At 41.6% G+C, this 21,203-nt stretch overlaps 1 protein-coding gene and 1 long non-coding RNA gene across 3 annotated transcripts in view; one reads left to right on the top strand and one right to left on the bottom strand.

The window, feature by feature from the left end:
- Positions 1-3,794, bottom strand: part of nos1 (nitric oxide synthase 1 (neuronal)) — a 36,779-nt gene extending 32,985 nt beyond the window's left edge. Inside the window, exons 1-2 of one of the 2 annotated variants that reach the window (XM_038704330.1) lie at positions 3,646-3,794; positions 126-898 (exon numbers count right to left, since the gene is read on the bottom strand). In XM_038704330.1, coding sequence (XP_038560258.1) covers positions 126-835 — 710 coding nt within the window. In that variant the 5' untranslated portion in view covers positions 836-898; positions 3,646-3,794. Of the gene's footprint in view, positions 1-125; positions 899-3,645 lie in introns of those variants that run through there. The other variant, XM_038704331.1, reaches the window with a different exon arrangement.
- A 6,054-nt stretch (positions 3,795-9,848) lies between these two features.
- On the top strand, positions 9,849-10,146 carry LOC119892184. The gene is made up of 2 exons (XR_005442520.1): positions 9,849-9,951; positions 10,034-10,146. It is a non-coding gene; the product is annotated as an uncharacterized LOC119892184 (long non-coding RNA).
- Positions 10,147-21,203: the final 11,057 nt, after the last annotated feature.

Raw genomic sequence — 21,203 nt, 5'->3', positions numbered from 1 at the left:
GAAGAGTCCCTGACCTAGATTCTAATTCTACCCCTACACTAACTCCTACTCTCACTTTGGATGGGAACAAGCACAAAGACACTTTAAGTAAGGGATCATTGAGGTAGTATCACATGATATATTACCAGGCCACTTGAATCTCGGCGTCCCTTCTCTCAGTGTTCCTCTGGCCTTCTCCATTGATCTCCTTCTTGCTGTTTTTGATGAGGCGCAGCACTGGTTCGATCTCCTTCAGCAGCTCATTGTTCTCCTCCAAACCGTTGCACAGGTTAGCTTCACACCCCTCCTCCTTCATCAGCAGGGGATCCTGGGCCTGCACACCACCCCTCTGCAAGAGGGACTGGGTGATGGACGGAGAGGACAGGTTCTCAATGGCCCTAAGCTGAGGCTCCTTAACCTGCTGCTGCTGCCCAGGGCTGAATGGGTAGCACTGCTCGTAGGACTTTGAGGGTGGGACGGCAGGACGTGTGACCCTCACTGTGCGTTGGTGGCCATCTCCAGACAGGGTTGTCTCCAGGTGGGTGGTGAAGCCCTCAGGCCCACGGAGGATCAGTACGGCATGGCTCTCGGGTGACACGTTCTTAAGCGTCTCCAGGGCTCGTTCGTAGGACAGGTCCACCAGGGGCTTGTTGTTTACAGCCAAGATGATGTCGCCCACCTGCACCAGGCCACACTCCTCTGCTGCCCCGCCACGGATGAGGTCAGACACGATGACAGGTGGCTTGGACACCCTCTGCTTCACCAGAAAGCCCAGACCACCAACCTTCCTCTTGAAAAGACGCACTGAGATGATGTTGGGCTGCAGCTGGCACACTGTAGGCTCCGACTCCTGCATGGTGCCTGTGTGGGATTGTGTGTGTGTGTGCTTGTGAGTATGTGTGTGTCCCCAGGGATGTTTCTGAAAAGCAACAGAAGGAGAAAGGAGGGGGGGAGGATAGAGGTTCTATTAGTTTTAGAGGAAATTACCTTGACTGCATGATTTGTTTAGTGTGTTGCTTTAATATGAGTCAAAGAGGGTATATGAGTCATTAAAGCACAGTGATATTGATGGTGTTACACAGATAATTCAGTCCTGTTGAGCTACAGATGCAAAATGTCGTCACGGAAATGAAAAATCTATTATCCAACTGATCAGACCTGCTCGTATCTCTATGATCCTCAGTATTTGCATCACAGAATCAAAAGTCTCAAAGGCAAATATAGGCTTAGGTACAGTTAATTAAACAAGGGCTAACAATGTTAACAGGTGCACAGCATTTGGAAAAGTCTTCTTTGCTGAGCTTCTGTCTTGCTTTTTCTACTCCTGAAAGTATTTCACCAACTACTGAGTATAATTGTGTGGTACTTCCACTTTAAACTGATCAAACTGTATACTTCTATTCCACTATTAAATCTACTCTATTAAATCTTTAATCATTTATTTAACAGCTATAGTTAGAGCAAATTAATATTTTAAATAGAAAAAAAAAAAACACCATGTGATCAGTTTCTAAAATGTGATGCATTATTATATAATGCTACCCAGCAGTATATAAAGTAGTTAATACATCAACGATATTGATCCAATAATACTCTGATATCATTAAAGGCATTCTGCACAATAGGTCATTTTACTTTTTATAGTGTGTCAAAAACACGGCTGAAGCTGCTCTGCGCGTGCTATGCAGTCAGTATACAAGGGCAGGCACGAGGCGTGTTTCGGGAACCACATTCAGCACCAAGGTCAGCGCCCTTCTGAATGCTGCCCGTTGTCACACTCCACTTTCTGTTATCTCTGCTCCCCTTCAACAGTTCAGTGACGTTTCTTTCTTACTCTTTCCAAGTGCCAGATCTCTGAGGGAATGCCCTTGAGTGCGTGATGTCGCTGAGATATAAAACCAGATTCGCCAGAGCCCAGTGAGTGAGGCTTAGTCACACGAAAATGTTCATATATTCTTGTATTGGCCACGAGTTCACCAATTCCACTCCAAATCTACTGATACTTTGCATATTAGTGAAATCACACATTCAGGGGGTGAGGTCTGCGTGGCTTCAGGAAAAAGTGGTGCACGTTCATAAATACTGACTTAACTGTCCTGGGGCGCAGGAATAACTTAAATCGGCTGCCCTTTAATCCTAACTCTTTGTAGCTGCACCCTACTAAGATGAGAAATTACCAATAACGGATATGAATATTGATGGAAATGTGCTCTGAATATGAAAATTCAAATCTTTTTTTGAGAATGCTGCAGTGTCTGGCTTCGGTAGGATGATTCTCTATTGTATGGTTATATTAACTACAACGCTTTAGCTAAATCAAACAAAGATGGATCATTGGTTAGGCTACATACCATTTCTAGCTGAGGAACTTTTCATCAACTCAGCTACGTATGCGGATTCACAGGTATTAAATAAACATTGTGCATTTGTACTTTTACTCATTAGCCTATCTACAATCATAATTCGGGGTTATTCAGAAACTAGCTATTAATTAGCTATTAATTAGCAGTTCATTCTTGATTGTTTTTAAGTGGTAAGTATTTCCTTTTCTTACAAACTCTGAACTTGTTTTAAGTTTTCCTACTGCTCAAAGCTTTTTATTTTAAAACATTTGATTTCTTTTCAATAGGGTCCTCAGGAGGCAAACCCCCCAGTCCTTTTGACTTGAACATAAGAGGAATTCTTTTTCTGCCATAAAATCACTGCTGAATTATCAACCAGACAAAGTGAGCAACCGTGCAGGGGCCAAATGTTGGTTTCCATTATCTCCCATTTGTGTGACCACGTCTTGGCCCTGTGTCAAAGTCTACTTTAACAGCTTTATTGGTTTGTACTACCACAAATTAACTTAGGCAGGTATTATTGACCAACTGGTTGGTTTTAATACCTCAAATATAGCAGGCCTATGTGTATGCATTAAACACACAAAACAACAACAGGTGGGGTCGCCACAAACAAAACAAACTTGGAGGACAGTTTTCTCCAGCCCACCACGGTAGCAAAAAACGCAAATTAAACAGATGGTGAGGCATTTCTGCAATAACTCCCTGACACCAAGAACAAGAATTTCCTTTCTCTCTGATTTCTGTTGTGAATAGAAGTCCAGTCACAGCAAACGAGCAGCTACAGAACGGCGTGTTAAGAGAAAAGCAGTTACCAGTAATATTTAATGTGTTAAATATAAAACAAAATATAGTTAAACACAAAATGCAAAGAAAACCGAATGGCAGAATTTAATTTTCATAAAACAACATTTCTACATGTTAACGTTTAGGACTTAAACAGGGAAGGGCAAGTAATTCAAATGTGTAGTTTGGTTCCATTTAGCACAGCTCTGCTCAATGCAATCGGCAAAAATGCACGATATGGTCCCACAGAGCCTGAATTTCTTGGGTATTTCCCAGAGCAACAAGTTCTATCAACACTGATTTGGCAACATTTAAAATAACAACAACAGTAAGGCTGAAAACTCCTAATTCTGGTTGACAAAGAGATTTTTCAAATAAAATACACCCTGTCTTAGCCACAGGTTAGTTCAGGAACGCAACCTACATGCTCAATAATAGCGCTTACACATTCTAATCCACCAGGGGAACGCGCAACCCAAATTTCAACGAAAACAAAAGATAAAGGGAGCACAGGTAATTTAAACGAACAACAACTCACCCCTGAGAACAAGGTCCCTGTCACAACGACCTGCTGCAGTGAACTTGGGGTAAAACTCCTGCGCTCCCGCGTCTCTTCCTCAGCAGCGGCTGCACAGGTCTTTCATCCAAAAACGTCTCCAAGTCGCAACGACGCGTCCTGCCTCTCTAGAGACGAGGCATGCTTGTGCCTTTCCGCACACCGGGGCGCCTTATAAATACAGAGCAGCGGGAGACACTGTGACGAGTTGGGAGAGAGCCGTGCACGGGCATTTAAATGAACTGTGGGTGGGTTTAGTTATGTCGGCTATCGTCATCACTCAGCATGCAACAGCCGACTCTCCTCACATCCACACTCCTCCTAGGCCTTCAGAGGGAGGCAGGGAAAAGGTAAGGTGTGTCACAGCTACAACACGTAAACTTTTGATTGTGATCTTCTTGAACTTCCAGTAAAGTCGGACTAGTCAGGGGGATAAAGATGTAAGCACTGATGACTCAATAGAGAAGGCTGAAGAGCAGAAGTTTTGATTAAAATTGCAACTCGGTGGTCAAACAAATCCCCTCTTCATTTATTTTACACTAAACACGCATGCATAGGCCTACTAAACAGTAAAAAAAAAAAAAATCTTTTTACAAGAAGAATTCATTACTAGTCCAAACTTCTTGTTACTCAGCAGGCAGATAAATGAGCATCGACCTTGAACCGAGAGAGGCTGAACACAAATGTAATCAAACCGCCAGCCTTTTAAAGAGATTATTATTATTTATTAGCCTTCATCTAATTAAGATTCTAATCTTTCTTCAAAAGACAAATTAAAAGACAAAATATAAATTAGACTAATGAGCCTAAAAACACACCATTAACAATCCGATCTCGTCTCATGCGTCACTACACTCTTTTGAAGAGCCGTGTCCATTGTACGCAAAACGGCGATTTTGCATGTAGGCCTATATGATACGCTGCAGATTGCAATAGTGTTGCAACACAAAGGAGGTTAACCCTACTTGCTAGCAGGTCGACATGCACATATTTACTGACTTAGGTTTAGGCACTAACTAATGCCATGGTTGAGGTTAGGGAAGTTGCATCGAGGGGCTGTCAACTCCTTAAACAAATACATCGCTATCTAGCTAGCTAGTGACCCTGGGGCGTCACGTACACAGGCGGCCTGGTTGCGTCTACTATACACGCAAAATCGCCGTTTCGCGTACAATGGACAAGGCTTTTCCAAAGCATGTATTTGACGCCTGAGCATGAGAACAGGCTGGTTTACCTGTATATGTTCTTTTTGAAATGTGACCTCAGGTGATCACCTTTTAAAATGATTATGTGGTAAGCTTCAAATCAAAAAAAGAATGTACCAAATTGCTCATTAACCCACTTCTGTCCTGTATGCACACATAAGAAGTGTTGGATCAGACATTTGAGGAATGGAAATGTAAGAAAGTAAGAAGAAAGGCTTAAGAATGACTAAGAACTTAAATTAATCAGAATCAGTTACAGTAGGAAAGCGAGGGCAGAGAGTAGGCCTACAGGCAGCTTTGGCACACTGTGATGAGTAAGTGATTTCAACTGGTGTGTCCTTTAGGCTTCAGTTTACAAAAGGAACTACTTTGTCAGGATCCCCCTGCCTTGACACCTGTATGTAAGTGAAAGTGTTATGATATTATTTCTCAGTTTGCATGAATGCTGGATTCCTGTTGTGTTTTCTTCTGTCAGTTTGTGTTCTCTCTTGCACTTCCTCATTCTCTCTTCCTCTCATCTCTCTTGGCAGTTATGCAGGGGCGTAGGAGCAACTTACGGCGCTGAAATGCTTTTTTGTAAATAAAGCACTTAAATGCTCATTTCTAATGACTCTTGAAATCAGAATGTTAAGAATGTTAATTTTAAGTGTGGCTGAAAGAGGGTCTTTGTAGTGACAGAAGATTGAGAATAGACTGGAGAGGGAGAGGGTCAGAGAGATGGAGTATAATATAACTAGAACAAAACCGACTACATACCATGAAAAACATGAAACAGCTGCTAGTTACAGTAGCTAGCCACAGTACAAATGTATTTAGTTATCCTAATGTTAGACTTGAGAGCTGCCTGTGAGATTTCCTGTCTCACTTGGCCCTGACTCTCCCTGCAACAGATGTTTGTGAACACAGACCTGTCTTCAGTGCAAACTCTGATGACATGCCGTTGGCCGAACAAAGTATTTTTACTACGTGACTTTTAGAATATAGCCTTCTTACAAGCTCGTCCTCCAAAGTTCTTTCTACTCCTGCTCCTGTGACCTCTGTCCTCTTCCTCGAATACTACAGGATGCTCGTCTCTGTGTGACAATTGACTACTTTTCAATTGTTTATGGACACGTAGCAGAGACACATACACACCTCAGGACACAAGTTTCTTAAAAAGTGGCCCAGGAGTTTGTCCCTGGTCAGCCCACTCTCCAAACAAAGCATTTGTCTGGGGCTCTGGGGCATATAATCCTGAATTCTTGAGAATTTTATGCAAGTAGAGTATATAACTTAATGAGGCTTTAAAATACTAAAACTAGTAACACCTGTTTAACTGTCCTATAGTAAAGAAATCAACTCAGCTGAGCCCTTGAATACAATAAATAAATAAATAAGCCATATCATCATGAATCTTACCTGCTGTCTGTCTCATGTTCACCATGTCAGCACTAGTAATGGTACCGCTGGTCAGTGGCGGGTAGAGTACTAATCTTTACTCAAGAAAAAGTACAATTACTCCCATAAAAAGTTAGAGGAAAAAATTACAAACCTACTCAGGTAAAAGTGTAATAATATATTTCATCTGCTGTTCATCTGGTTAGAAACAGCTGCAACATGGTTATTGGCTGGTTACATGGTAATTTGCTTTGCTGGTTGATTATCTTTAAAACAGTTATTTTCCTTTTTAAATCTCAATGAAGATATTGATAAGATCACTTTAAAAATATCAGCTTGTTGCCTAGACACTATTGTTGCATGTGTCTATTTTTTTTTACGGACATGTAGCCAACCAAACCATATGCTTTGCAATAGCACAGGAAGCCAATACAATCTGATTATTCCTAAAGCATCTAAATAATCTTCAAAACTCAAAATATTATTGTGGCAGTAACACAGGAGCAGCTCGTTGTTGAAGCAGGTAAACCTACATACAGTTCATGCAAGGCCAACAGGACTGTTTTATCCACCCATATTTTCTCTCTCTCCCTGCTTTTCAAAAATGATTGTTTCCTGAATAAATAACAGTTGGTAGCTGCTGAGTGAAGCCAAGATTAGTTTCACGGCGACATTCTGTTTATGGACTCTCTGTCGGACAGCGCTATAAAACAAATGGTAACCAAAGTGGGGGGAAAAAAAGATACTATCCATCAACAGAAAGCGATGCTCTTTTCAACAACAGGATATAGGATACTGTTAGAATCAGAATCAATAGATCATCTAACTTATGTTATAGTGTGAAGTCTACATTTGCTCTGCTGAGAGTAAATACATGTTTAATACGCTGTTAATGGAAAGTGAAAGTATTTATTTGCCGGCTTCTTAAAGAGCGACGCAGTCTGCTTTCTAACAGGCCACCAGTGCCATGGTGTGCGCTGGATTTCAGTCATATTATTAGAACAATAAAGCCTTAAACTGAAAAAACATTTGCCTGATTTTCTAAATGTTTGCATCTGCCCAGCTTTGTGACTGTGACAAGCGCCGACCAGAGCTTTACTGCGTAACTGCGCGCACACAGCCTGATTCAGTTAATGAAGCAAATGCAGATTACAGAAGTTATGGAAAATGTAGCGTTCTAAAAAAAAAAGAAGAAAAAGTAGATTACTGGAGTAAAGAATACACTGGAGTAAAGGTAGGAAGGTACCAATTACTTTTTACTTTGTTATTTATTTTGCAAATTTGCAAAAAGTTACTACCCACCCTGCAGCAGGAGTCCTCACTGCTGTCTTCAGGTAGGCTATAAGTAACAGTAGCACAAAAGAAACATAATATTGACGCACTTTGCTGCACATGCCTGCAGCGAACTCTATTTTTTTTTTCTCCCTTAAGTTTTCAGCACCACCTTTGCCTTGTGTCACATGTTTTCTATAGGCCTACATGATTTTTGCCCTTGTTTCAACCGTTTAATCATGTCTGATGCGGAGTGTGTGATTGATTAGTCATTCAAACCGCCTGGCTATGAGCCAACTCCGAAATCGCCGGGTAAGAGTGGGGGGGACATGTCACATTCATGACGTTATTAGCTCATTTGATCACTATTAATCACTGTCATTGTCACATTTTGTGATCAGACTAATCACAGCCTGGATTGGACGGGACATTAAAAAGGTTAACGAGCAAACTTTCAAATGATGAAGTCGTTGTTATGCATGAATGGTAATATTAATGAAGAATTAATAATAAGCATTAACAAATGAAAGACTGACCTCCATATAGAACATTTTTGTTGCACAAGGATTTAATGAAGGAAAAACAAAAGGAAACTGCAGTATTATCCAACTGGAATCATTCTTTCTATCTATCTAAAAGTAGGCATAGACCTACTATTATCTGAAATTATAATGCATACACTAACATAAGCCTAATCAAACCTTAACCACATTGGTTTAATATCTGATCACAGTTTTATTTGTGAATAAACTGAATTGTTGAATCTCAACTGATAAGTTGTTGAAATGCAACACATTGTATCTGTAGGCAGACAATCCAAAGAAAATGTCCTTTAAATATATTGATATTACACTAACATTATACTTTTTATTTAATGTTATTAAAATGGTTTGAAATTATAGCAACTGTCATTGTTGTTGCATAATAGATACTACATTGCTCAAAGGGAAAGGAAGGGAACACTTAAATCACACATCAGATCTTGATTAACGAAATAGTTCAAAGTTAAAATTTTTTAATGCTCATTGTATAATTTGTTGAGAACAAAATTATGTTACTACAGTCAATGGAAACCAAAATCACCAACCAATTGAGGGCTGTATTCAAAATCACAGCGAAAGTCAAAATAAAAAAAGTTTAAATCACATTGATCCAACTTGTGTGACTTTCATCACAGTGACTTAGCGATGTGTATGGCCCCCACGTGCCTGCATGCATCCAACAATGTCTGGGCATGCTCTCGATCAGACGGTGGATGGTGTCCTGGAAGATCTCTTCCCAGACCTGCAGGGCTTCAGTGAGCTCCTTGACAGTCGGATGCACCGAAACATAACATCCCAGAGGTTCTCATTTGGATTTAGGTTCTGGGGAACGTGAGGGCGTGTGAATGGCATCAATGCCTTCGTCATCCAGGAACTGCCTACACAGTCTGGCCACATGAAGCCTGGCTTTGTCCTGCACCAGGAGGAACCCAGGGCGCACTGCACCAGTGTAAGGACTGGCAATGGCTCTGAGGAGTTCCTCCCAGTATCTAAAAGCAGTCAGGGTACCATTGGCTAGCACGTGGAGGTCTGTGTGACCCTCCAAAGATATGCCCCCCCATATCACTGACCCACCTCCAAACCGGTCATACTAGATGATATTGCAGGCAGTATTTCAAGTTCACCACAGCATCTCCACACTCATTCACATCCATCACATGTGTTCAGTGTGAACCTGTGAATCTGTGAAGAGCACTGCCAATGGAAGATGTACCAATTCTGTTGTTCTCTGGTGTATGCCAGTTGACCTGCACTGTGCTGGGCTGTGAACAAAGACCCCACTAAAGGGCACTGAGCCCCAATGCCACCCTCATGGAGTCTGTTTCTGACAGTTCTGACAGAAACGCGCACACAATTAGCCCGCTGAAGGTCATTTTGTAGGTCTCTGATAGTGGTCCTCTGACTCCTTGCACAAAGGAGTACATACCAGTCTTGATGCCGGGTTGATGCCCTTCTGCAGCCCAGTCCAGCTCTCCTCGTGCCACTGTCCATCTCCTGGTATCTCCTTCATGCTTGTGAAACTGGGCTGGGAGACGAGCCAAGCTGGAGGAGATGGACTGCATGGAAAACTAGAGAACAATCAGTCAGGATGGACTGCCTCTCCAGTGCACCTGTTGTCACTTTTATTTGCACCAAAACACGTGACACTGATTCACAATCACTTATGCTTTCTAACTGGGCAGTTAGGAGTCTCTGACCATGCATCAGTTTCCATGGAACAACATCAAGGTAAAAAATAAATATCCTGTGCCTCTAATGTCAACCGCTTTTGACTTTACTCAAGGTGCCATACTCTGCACCAAGTTGGATCTACGGAATGACGACCGCGTGATTTGGATCCATGGGGTGGATAAATGGAAAAGAAGTTTCAGCACTCCCATAGGACGCTTTGAGTATGTGGCAATGCATTTTGGGTTGAATAATGCACCAGCAGTTTCTCAGTGTCTACCTCAATGACTTTAATATTTTTTCCAGAGAGCCTTCAGAGCAGTACCAACACTATGCCAACTGTCGTCACACCAAGCTCCCAACTACACAGCGGGTGACAAGATATGACTTTCTAATAAAGATTTACCATTAAAAGCCGATTCCAGAAAGTTGTCACCCCGATTCATTGGCCCATTTGTCATTTAGAAAATAATCAACCCTGCTGTAGTCCGCCTCAAGCTTCACCCCGCACTCTTCAGGTTTACCCATCCTTCCATGTTTCTCACCTGAATTGCTATCAGGGCCTTGACACCTGTATGTGAGTGAAAGTGTTTTGATTTTATTTCTCACTTTGTATGAATGCTGGATGCCTGTTGCATTTTGGTCTTTGTCTCTTCCTCTCTGTCTCGTCTGCTGATCATTTCAATTGACCGTCTGAAACAATCCTGCAATACGTCTGGAGTACTGGAGGACATATATAGTACTTAAGAAGGACATTCAGTCCCTACCGGATTGCTGAGTCATCTGACCTGTGTCTCCCAACACTCCAGCCTATCTGAACTAGTTTTTGAAAAACTTTTTCCTAACCTCATAGTTTTGCCTGCATGTCTCTCTGTGGAACCTACCTGCCTGCCCTAATCCCTGCACGTTCTTTTTGTGTTCAATAAATCACCTTAAAACCTACGTAATGTGTCGATCTGCTTTAGGGTTTCAGACCTGGTATCTGACAGACTTCATGTTCACTAGGAAGAACCATGCCACAAAGATGGTTTTAAAGGTTTAATGAAATGTAAGTATTTATTTTTTATTTATTTAATATATTTAATTAAGAGGGACAGCCTACAATAAAATAAAAAAAATAAACATTTCCGTTTGATGCACTGTACCAAATTATAGCGTCAAGCTAATTCACTTCTGCAGTCCCTAATTTGCATCTGCAGTTATTGGATGTTGATGGGGAAGGAAGTTGTCTGTTAATAGTTGGGTCTGGGATGGATATATAGCAAGAGTAGAAGACTAACAGTACCTAGAAACTTAGAGTTAAGACAAGTATTCACATGGATTGAATAAGAGGTGATGAAAGGAGGGAAAAGAGGGTGGATGGATGTGAATAAGGAGAGGATCAGACAGCATGGGTATTGCACAGGTGTGCCTTAGGCTGGCCACAATAAAAAGCCACTCGAAAATGTGCAGTGTCCGAAGGGGTCCGGAGGGGGCCAGAAACCAGTCAGTATCTGGTGTTACCACCATTTGCCTCATGCAGTGCAACACATCTCCTTTGCATAGAGATGATCAGGTTGTTGATTGTGGCCTGTGGAATGTTGGTCCAGTCCTCTTCAATGGCTGTGCGAAGTTGCAGTAAGGTCGAGACCCCGATGAGAACAATGAGCATGCAGATGAGCTTCCCTGAGACGGTTCCTGACAGTTTGTGCAAAAATTCTTTGGTTATGCAAACCGATTGTTGCAGCAGCTGTCCGGGTGGCTGGTCTCAGATGATCCTGGAGGTGAAGATGCTGGATGTGGATGTCCTGGGCTGGTGTCGTTACACATGGTCTGCGGTTGTGAGGCCGGTTGGATATACTGCCAAATTCTCTGAAATGCCTTTAGAGACGGCTGAAGGTAGAGAAATGAACATTCAATTCACGGGCAACAGGTCTGGTGGACATTCCTGTAGTCAGCATGCCAATTGCACGCTCCCTCAAAACTTGTGACATCTGTGGCATTGTGCTGTGTGATGGAACTGCACATTTTCAAGTGGCCTTCTATTGTGGCCAGCCTAAGGCACAGATGTGCAATACCCATGCTGTCTGATCTTGATATGCCACACCTGTGAGGTGGATGGATTATCACAACAAGTGCTCACTAACACAGATTTTGACAGATTTGTAAACAATATTTGAGAGAAAAGGTTAGCATGTGATGCAAAAAAGAAAAAGACAGGATTGTTTTATTACACAGGATAGTGCACTGGAAAATTTCAAAAATAGAAATGTAAACATCTCATCACAAGGGATATCTTCATCAATTCAGGACACATTTACAAAAAAAAGTCTAATAAACACGTATAGAAAATATGCTTATAAGATTATGACAAATGCAAGTGCAAAAAATGTATACTTTAAAAATAAAACCATAGTTTTAAACTTCTCTGTCTGTTCTGTTATAAAGTTGTGTATTTGAGGTTTAGTAGAGAGATGTAATGGAGGTAATCAAAAGATAGTTATGACATGACAAGTCAAATATTTATTAGTGGGTTGATTGTAAGATCTCCTTCAAACCATTCACAAACAGTTTTGTCAACAACAAAATCACACATTTTTGTAACAAGTTTTTACATTCTTAGTTTGCAAATTCTTGTCTCACTTGTTGGTTGCTGAAAGACCCGTGCTAAGACTATTTTTGAAAAAAGTTGAGTGTATTAGTAACACCAGTAGATACAATAAGAGTCAATAAATCATTTAGGTCCAAAAAAATATTTATTTTGTATCTTAAAAGTTTTTTTTTAAATAATTTAAGAGACAAAAACTTACCCAGTTGTCAGTCATTATTTTAAATATATTTTAAATATATTTTTACTCTGATGTGTGTGAAAAGCAGCCATCTACAGTATCAGAGTAATAAACAACTGCTCAAGCCCAACTGACATCTCATTTTAAAGTAAAAATGAGTAAATATGAAAAATAAAGTCTGTAACGTGCTTCATAATTTGGTCATAACACACAGATGCGATATAATTAAAAAGTTTCACTCTAGTGATTGAATGGAAAATACCAATCTATGTTTGATTAGTAATGACCTTTAACTAGGATACACAGATCAGATGATTATAATCACAAACTGTAAGTGCAAAGTAAGTATCACCCTCTTACTTTTCAATTTTAGGCATCAAACTAAGGGTCTTTTCCAGACTGACTCATAATAGTCAAGTTTCCTTCCAAATGTAATGTAAATTTTAACCAAATTCCTAAAAACTTCTGTAGGTAAAAAAAAAAAAAAAAGCAGCAAGTGTCGACCATTGAAAGCGCTCTTCAAGTCACCATTCCACCCATTCATACACTTATGGCAGAGGCTGCCATGCGATTTCATTTATTAGAAGCAGAAACGAATCACACACACACACACACACCCACACCCACACCCACACCCCAATCTGGACTCATTTGGGGTTCAGTATCTTCAACATGTAGAACGTAGGAGGCGGAGGAGAACCACCTACCTTCTAATTAGTGGATGACTTCCCGCTACCTCCTGAGCCACATGCGCCGGACAAATAAGACACCTGTTTCATATACAGCTTGGTTTATTTGCAAAATATGTTTCCATAGCACTTTGCAACTTTTCCATCTCAGCCAAGCGTAAATAAAAGTTTTGTGATATTTAGATCTTTTATTTTATTTCCCGCATTTCCACTGTGTCAAAACTTACCAAGGAAGTGGAGGGATTGTGTCACGCTCAAGGGCACTTAGACAGGACAAATGTACCCGCTGATGGACACTCTTGATTGCAGAACACCCCGTGTAAACCTTCTGACCCAGCCTCCTTCTTGAGATATCAGATGAGAAAAATTGACTCAACTCTCTATTACTGTGTGCACCCCACTTTGGTACCCATGTGATAACAAATTATGTCACTCCAGACATTATAGCCCCTCTTCTCTGCATATGACCGCCAAGTGAGCCTTTTCTCCCCAGCAGTTATTGAGGTTCTCCCTAGAATAGAAGAAAATAATTACCTCCATTTATCATAACGGGCTACAAGTGGAGTCCTCCTCCATGTGTTTTCTCTGTTATCTTGCAGATGACGCACAGACATTTAGGTAGTTAGAAATGGAGCTCCGGTGTACGGTGAGATATAACCTGGTCGAGTTCAGAGTGTGTGGTTATTCATGCATGATCAGTGAGATGAGACTGGCCTTTGCCTTACATCAGCTATTACTTGATGTGTCGACATATAGACAAAACAGAGTGCAATTCCTGGACATCACACATGCACATACATATAAGAATAACAGCGTTTAATGAAAATAAGATATTTCTTTGAATCCACTTTGAGGACACATTTTTAGACACACAGACACCCTTATATTCATTCAGTACACACATACCAACATTCCACAGTCGGCCATGTCATTATGTCAATCACTTCCTGCTTGAGTGGTACCATCTGCCCTCTCATAAAGCCACACACCATGTGGATCACTGTGCAAAGCCCCTGCTTAGCCCCATTACATTGCGCATTGCCCAGAGTTAAGACTCCCTGGTTAAAATTACATCTGTTTCTTTTTATACATCTTCCCCTCTTCTCATTTGTTCTAAGACCCTTAACCTTTTTTTATTCACATTGAAGGAAAGAAACATAATTTGTAGTGTGTGTGTGTGTGTGTGTGTGTGTGTGTAGCTATAGGACATGTTTTGTTTGCATGACTTTATTTTTATGCCTGCCTGAATACATGTGCCAATGATTTTCTCAACACACGTAATCCAGAACAACCATAATTCACATATCGTAGATTTCAATTCAGTTTTTTCCATGTGATGTTCTCAGTTCTATCAGCCTGTTGAACCAAAAGCCTTTGAGTGAAGGAAAAGTCCTTCACTCAATTCGGAAAATTATACAGGGGCGCATTCATCCCCTGAGCCAAGGATTTGACAGCGCTTACCATAAATTTAGAGAAACTACTAGTCATCACAGCAGGAATGCAGGCATATCTGAATGTATAGTGAAGATAACTATAATGATTCAATTTTGCAAATGCATGCACACCATGACATGCTATTGATACAGGTATGTCTTGTTTTGTCCACCCACTACAGTGATTTCCCATCTTACCTTTTCAAACTTCTTAAGATATCAAATTAGTCAAGCTTAATACAAGTGCTCTATTTTTTTGGTTTCTTTTAACTGAATGATTTTCCATTATGTTTCTTTGTGGATCCACCGAGGCGATTTAACAGCATTTTGTCCTGTTGCAATCCCTTGTGCTGCTACTCCTCAGGCTGGGATCTTGACATACCTGCTGATCATGCCAATGAACTACTTCACACAATCCTGCCATACTTAAGGATGACATTTACTCCCCAGCAGATTGTAGTCATCTACTGTATGTCTCCTGGCCAGAGGTGAGTTATCACCGCTAACCACACGTTATCGTTTACAAGTCACAAGTCAGTCTCAAGTTGAGACAGGCAAGTCCGAGTCAAGTCTTAACTCCAGACCAACAAGTCCCAAGTCAAGGTACAAGGTACAAAATCAAGTCTCAAGTCCTAAACATGTCGTAATTTGCTCTTCACCAAATTTGCGAGTTAAAAATGGAAAAAAACATTATTAAATAAACCATTAATGTGTTTCCGACAAACACCAGGAAGAGATGAGTCTGCATGTCTTAAATCTGCTCTACCTCAGTCCATGAGATGCCAGCTTCCTCCATCTGAGTCTCCTGACTTGTCCCATGTCTCTGCTGAACATCAGGATTTAAAAGAAGTACAGTATTTAGCAAGCAGCAGGAACTATTTCTTTCTCCTCACCTATGATTTCACAATTGACCTGCTGCCCAGTGTAACTCTTCCCAGCAGCCACCTCTAAAGCATATCTAGGTCCGAGCCACACTTTGGATCTACAGAACACTTATAACCTGGTTCAGATCTTGCAGGGGGTTGAGTGGAAAACAGGTTTCATTACTCCCATACTACTTGTTAGTTATGCCTTTTGGGTTGATTAATGAACCAGCGGTTTTTCAATGTCTTGTAAATGACTTGCTGAAGGATTTGTTGGGCATATTGTTTTGTCTGGAAGAGTGCCGGCAGTTGCTGGAGGGGACTGATTAGTCGTTTATGGTTTGGACTGACCACAAGAACCTGGAGGACTGTATATCCGGGCAGCTCATGCCTCACCTCCCATCAAGCCAAGAGTGCATTGTTCTTTAGTCGATTCAACTTCTCTCTCACCTACAGGTCCGACTCATGGAACATCAAGCCTGATGCCCTGTCCCGCATCTTTGATAAGAAAGGCAGTTGTGGCCCAACCTCTGACACCATTGTGCCGACAAACTGCATCATAGGAGCTATAATTTGGAACATAGAGCGGGAAGTCAAGCTGCCCTCCAGAATCATCCTGACCCAGGAAATGGTCCCCTGGGCCCTCAGCCACAGGTTTGTCACCATTTTGGTTTCCATTCCAGGAGAGAGAGAGCGATGTCACAGTGCCCTCCATCCAAGCCTACATCCGCCGCTGTCCTCAGACTTGGCATCATGCCCACTATGCCAACCGTCGTCGCACCCCAGCTCGTCTGAAAACTGTGTTTTTCAGCCCACTTCTTCCTCCTCACTGGATAATCGATGATGAACCTGCCTACATTTTACATTGGATTTTGGAATCCCGCTGTTGTTGATGCCATTGGGCCCACTAAGATGTAGGTGGTCTCTGGTAAGAAAAGAGAAATGCCACGCTGGTAAGAATTCAAAAGAGTGTTGAAAAGTTGAACAAAAAGCTGAAAATGTGGCAAAAACTAATCTCCAGGTTCACTTTGACATCTATAAAGAGAGACTTTGCATTTATTGCATTAACTTAGAATTGAGAAATGCAAGGTGGTCCTTCTTCTCTGACATCATCACCAACAACAATAATAATGCACATGCCTTGTTTGCCACTGTTGACAGGCTAACCAACCCTCCTGTGTGTGTAGCCTCTGAACTTCTATCCACCAGGGCCTGCAATGAAGTGACCTCCTTCTTCACAGACAAAATTCCAAACATTTGAAAAGCCATCAGTGCCCCCATATGAGGTACAGAATATGTGTTGTCCCTGTGTCCACTTAAAATCAGTTCAAAGAGCATGACACAATTTGATTCCATCCATCTATATTCTATCTGGAGGGCAGTTTTTTTTTTCAAAAATGTTTGTAGATTAATAACTTAAACTTATCTTCTTTTTAAATATTAAAAAAATGTTTTATCACCTTTAAAAAATTGTATTTCAACGCATTTTTTAAATTTCCCTATAATGCTTTCATGTTTTATGTAAAGCATTTTGGATTTACTTGTTGTTGAAATGTGCTATACAAATAAAATTGCCTTGCTCCCGGTATTGGCACCTTGACACACGTGCGGATCCAATCAACCACTTGATCCAATCTATGGCAGGACTGTCAGTCACCTCTCAGAACATCTCTGTGGAAACTACCTTCCTGCTCCAATCCCTGCACATTTTCTTTGTGTTCAGCAAGTCACCTTAAAACTTACATACTGTATCTGTCAGCTTTTGGGTTCAAAACTTGGAATGGTCACCTGTCTTCTCAATGAATAAGTCACAAATTAAAATAACTGTGTTTTAAGTCAATGTTTGCATAGTTTGATTGCATGTAATCACTTTGTAGTTTATGGAATCAATTGATACCAGATTCACATTTTAGAGAAAGAGTATGGATGGTTTAAAGAGGTGTCAAGGAAGCCATTTACACCCGGGTTGAAAAAACGTTGCTTAAAAGGGAAGAGGGTCTGCGACACCACTCTATCCACCACTTATAATGCTGTCCTTTCATCACTTCCCAGGAAACTAAACAAACTTTCACTTTTGGCCTCAGATGAGGATGCCAACGATGGTTGTTTAGATGTGGCCTCAGGTAGCTCAAACAACCATAATGGCTTCTGTTACAACAACCAGGAACTTTGACAAACCAGCTGTATCGATCATCTTGACCTCACAGAGATTAAATTGCTGAGATTCCCCACCAAGTCCCTTGAATGAGGGATGAAACATCTTTCATCTTCAACCATGTCCAGTTGCATGTGATTTGTACCTTCCTTGGATAACTATCACCTGGATGACCTTCACAGAAAAACATGGTAATTGTTTCAAATGTTACGCAAATGACATACAGGTCTATATTTCTATTTTGCCTGATGATCTCAGCCCTGTTTAATCCTGTTTTCAAATCAGTGAAATGATGGTTCAGCATTGCCTGTAGTTACATAAGGAAAAACTACTGTACAAATTATCTTTTTAGGGGAAAAGGCAAAGGAGATAAACCTGATCTCTTACCCTATTACACATTCTCAAAAGGAATCTCAAAGTTTTGTAAACTCTCATCTCCATTATCATTATTATCATTACATTACTTACCACCTGAGAATCCAGTTATTGGTGGTTATTGCTTAATATGCCTATAAATTAAATTCTAACATCAATAATAACAAGTAACTTCATTACTTCTCTCCAAGACATGCTACCCTGCATGTACCGCACCTCATCCAGTGTGTGGCCACTTCAGGGTGGAGGGGACACAAATGCACCTTAAGACCAGATACTATTGGTACAACACAAAGGACAATGTCACTCACATTGCACCAGTTGTGCCACATAGGCTCATCCTAAGAAAACCCCTCAAGCTGCTATGGGCTCATGCGAGTCGGGGCCTCATGGAATGAATCGCAGTCAACGTGATGGGTCATTAAATAAGATGAAGAGGGACAACCACTTCATTACTTCATTAAGTGGGTGAAAGCCTGTCCTGTTCCCAGTGAACAGGCTTCAACAGTGACTGAAAGACTATGGATCCCCACAATCTCTGCACAGTTACTTGGGCATTATCTTTGACTCAATCAGCTGTGTTCCAGAGGATATGTAAACTTTTTGGAATTGTAGAAAAAGCCATGTGGTGTGCTTTAATACCACCCTACAGAAAACCTGGGCCTGATGCCCAATATGATGTTTCTGGGTTGGAAATAACTGAGCCTGTCAAAATGGTTGCTGATTTGCCACCCAACAATGACACCCAAAACATTCCTCCACATTGTGTAATTCAGGTCAGAGAACAACAAGAGCTCTCACACCAATTTACAGGAGGCTATGGAAAACTTTGACGAGCGTGGCAGATGACAGAATGACAAGAACGCCCGCCAATTCTAATACCAAATTGGTGATGAAGTAGTATACCTGACTGAAGGCACCAGGGTGCATGCAAGTATGGAAGTTCTTACCTTCCTACGAGGGTCCCTATTCATTGTGGCCGTACGGGACAACTTGGTCTACTGTATTTGTAAGAGCCCTAGGACAAAGGCAAAAGAAGTTCCATTATGCCAGGCTTAATTAAACAAGACTGAATTGGATTGAATTTGCCTATTACCACAGTTTGAAGCCGCAAATCTGGGAAGGAAAAACCAAGCTTCTTCACCTTCATTTTTTTTGTGCTTCTCTCCTCATTATTTCATTGCCTTGTTTTGTTATAGAATTTTCTACAATTTTTCCATTATTCTTATGTTTAGCTTCTCTAGTATGTCCCTTTCTGTGAAGGTATTTTTGGAGAAAAACAACTGAGCACTTATGGGAGCGGAATTTGTAGCTGCAGGAAATAGTCACACATGTGTATCAGTGAATCTGAAGTAACAGAGAAAAGGACTTTAGAAGTTGCAAAGAGGGGCGGCTGTGACTTAGAGGTAAAGCGGGTTGCTTGCATGTTGAAGTGTTGTTGGGCTAGATACTGAACCCCAAATTACTCCAGAGGGCTGTGCCATCGATGTATGAGTGCGTGTGAATGATTAGTTTCTTTCTGATGTGTGGCTGGCACCTCGCATGATAGGCTCTGCCATCAGTACAGTCCATTTACCAAACTTCTCGCTCTCACTTTTGCACTACATTGTCAGGTGGGGGGAGGGAGGACAGGAGGAGCGCCAGAGACAAGGGACAGAAAAAACAAAATAGAGCCTCTGAGTCCATCTCAATAAGGGGCAGAGCAGGGAATTACAGGCAGGTGGTCAGGGGCAGAAAACACGGAATGAGGCCAGACAGAGAGACTCTGGCGGGTGGCTAGAGGGCTGAATAGGGGGCTGAACACTTCAGGGGGATGACCTGGAGGTTGTCCTGGGGGTTTGACCAGCAGGCTGAGCAGGTCAGGGGGACCCAACAGGCAAAACAGTTCAGGAGAACACTACAGGTAAGGGGGTCAACCCTGAGACTGGCCAAACAGGCAAACAGGTCAGAGGGACCGGACAGGTCAGGAGGTCGGCCGGGGGGGGCGACAGTGAGGGCAAGTCCGTTGTTCGGACCACCGACTATACACGTGGAGCAGCAGTCTGTCGGGCTACCGACAGGACCACAGGACTGGATGCTGGTGACAGCACAGGAGGACTGGGCTGCTCTTGACAGAACAATAAAGTGCATTTATTTACAACATTTTATTCATAATAATAGGGCCTACAAATGAGTGGATGGGTGCTGCATGAGTGTTGCATTGCAAACCAAAAGACATACAAACAAAAGGCCAACACAAGGACATCTACAGTAACGCTGGGCGGCTTTGAAAGCGAGGAGCTGGGCTTGCCATCCATGCCATTTCTGACTCCCTGGCCAGGAAAGCCAGGAGAGTCATAGTCATAGCGTTTCGATCAAAGAAACTATACCCCTGAACTAGGAACCTTTGTAGGAACTCCACCGAAAGGACCAGGGTCAAAATTTTGTTCTAGGGTCTTTATTTTACCCCCCAAAAACTCCCTGCTCAGGGGGTAGTACTTTCTGAAAGTACTGGTACTTTGGGGAGATGGGGCTTGCTTTTTCTGAATGGGCGAGTAGAGACTACTGTCTTTAACTCGAGCATGTCTGGGTTTTTTCTATGACTGCTCCTCTCTTTTCCAACGTTGTTTGCAAACCAATAAATCACAATCAACAGTCAAATAGCCACACAAGACTCGCCGATGTCCGCCTTGAGATCGTACGTCGGCGTTAATTGTAAGCTACTGGAAATAGCAGCCAGCTGCAGCGGCGTGTTTACAGCAAACAGCTGATGGAGTTGCGCTAAATACTGGGTCCAAAATAGTTTTCATCAGTCAGGAAGTTTTTACACAGAGCTGAAGTCGGTCTCCTCCTCTCCAAAACAAGCGGAACAGCTGATTACAGCAGGTAATAAAAGCTCGTTAAACATCACGTTCCTCCGACGCTCAGGTGGACACAGACATGATGCTGCCAGCTGATCTGCAGCTCTTGTCGGCTGGAAATGTTTTAATAACTTTCAAAACTGTTGCGATTTTATTTTTCTGTTTCTTTCTCTATACTGGAGTTATTTTATGAACGTGATTGCTTTATCCAGTTTGTTATTACATTTGTAAGGATCTTTATTGCTTGTCTCTTCATTTTACTCCCACACAAAAAGCTGTTTTTAATGGTCAAGCAAAGCCTATGGTTTTTCATTATAATCCAGTCAAATCTGTTATCATTTATAAATTTTGCT

The sequence above is a fragment of the Micropterus salmoides genome, unplaced genomic scaffold (genome assembly GCF_014851395.1).
Source record: "Micropterus salmoides isolate LMB-PRFRI ecotype aquatic unplaced genomic scaffold, ASM1485139v1 Ms_hic_scaffold_7, whole genome shotgun sequence".
Lineage (NCBI taxonomy): Eukaryota > Metazoa > Chordata > Actinopteri > Centrarchiformes > Centrarchidae > Micropterus > Micropterus salmoides.
The sequence above is the reverse complement of the archived record's forward strand: the minus strand, read 5'-3'. Positions and strand labels throughout refer to the sequence as shown.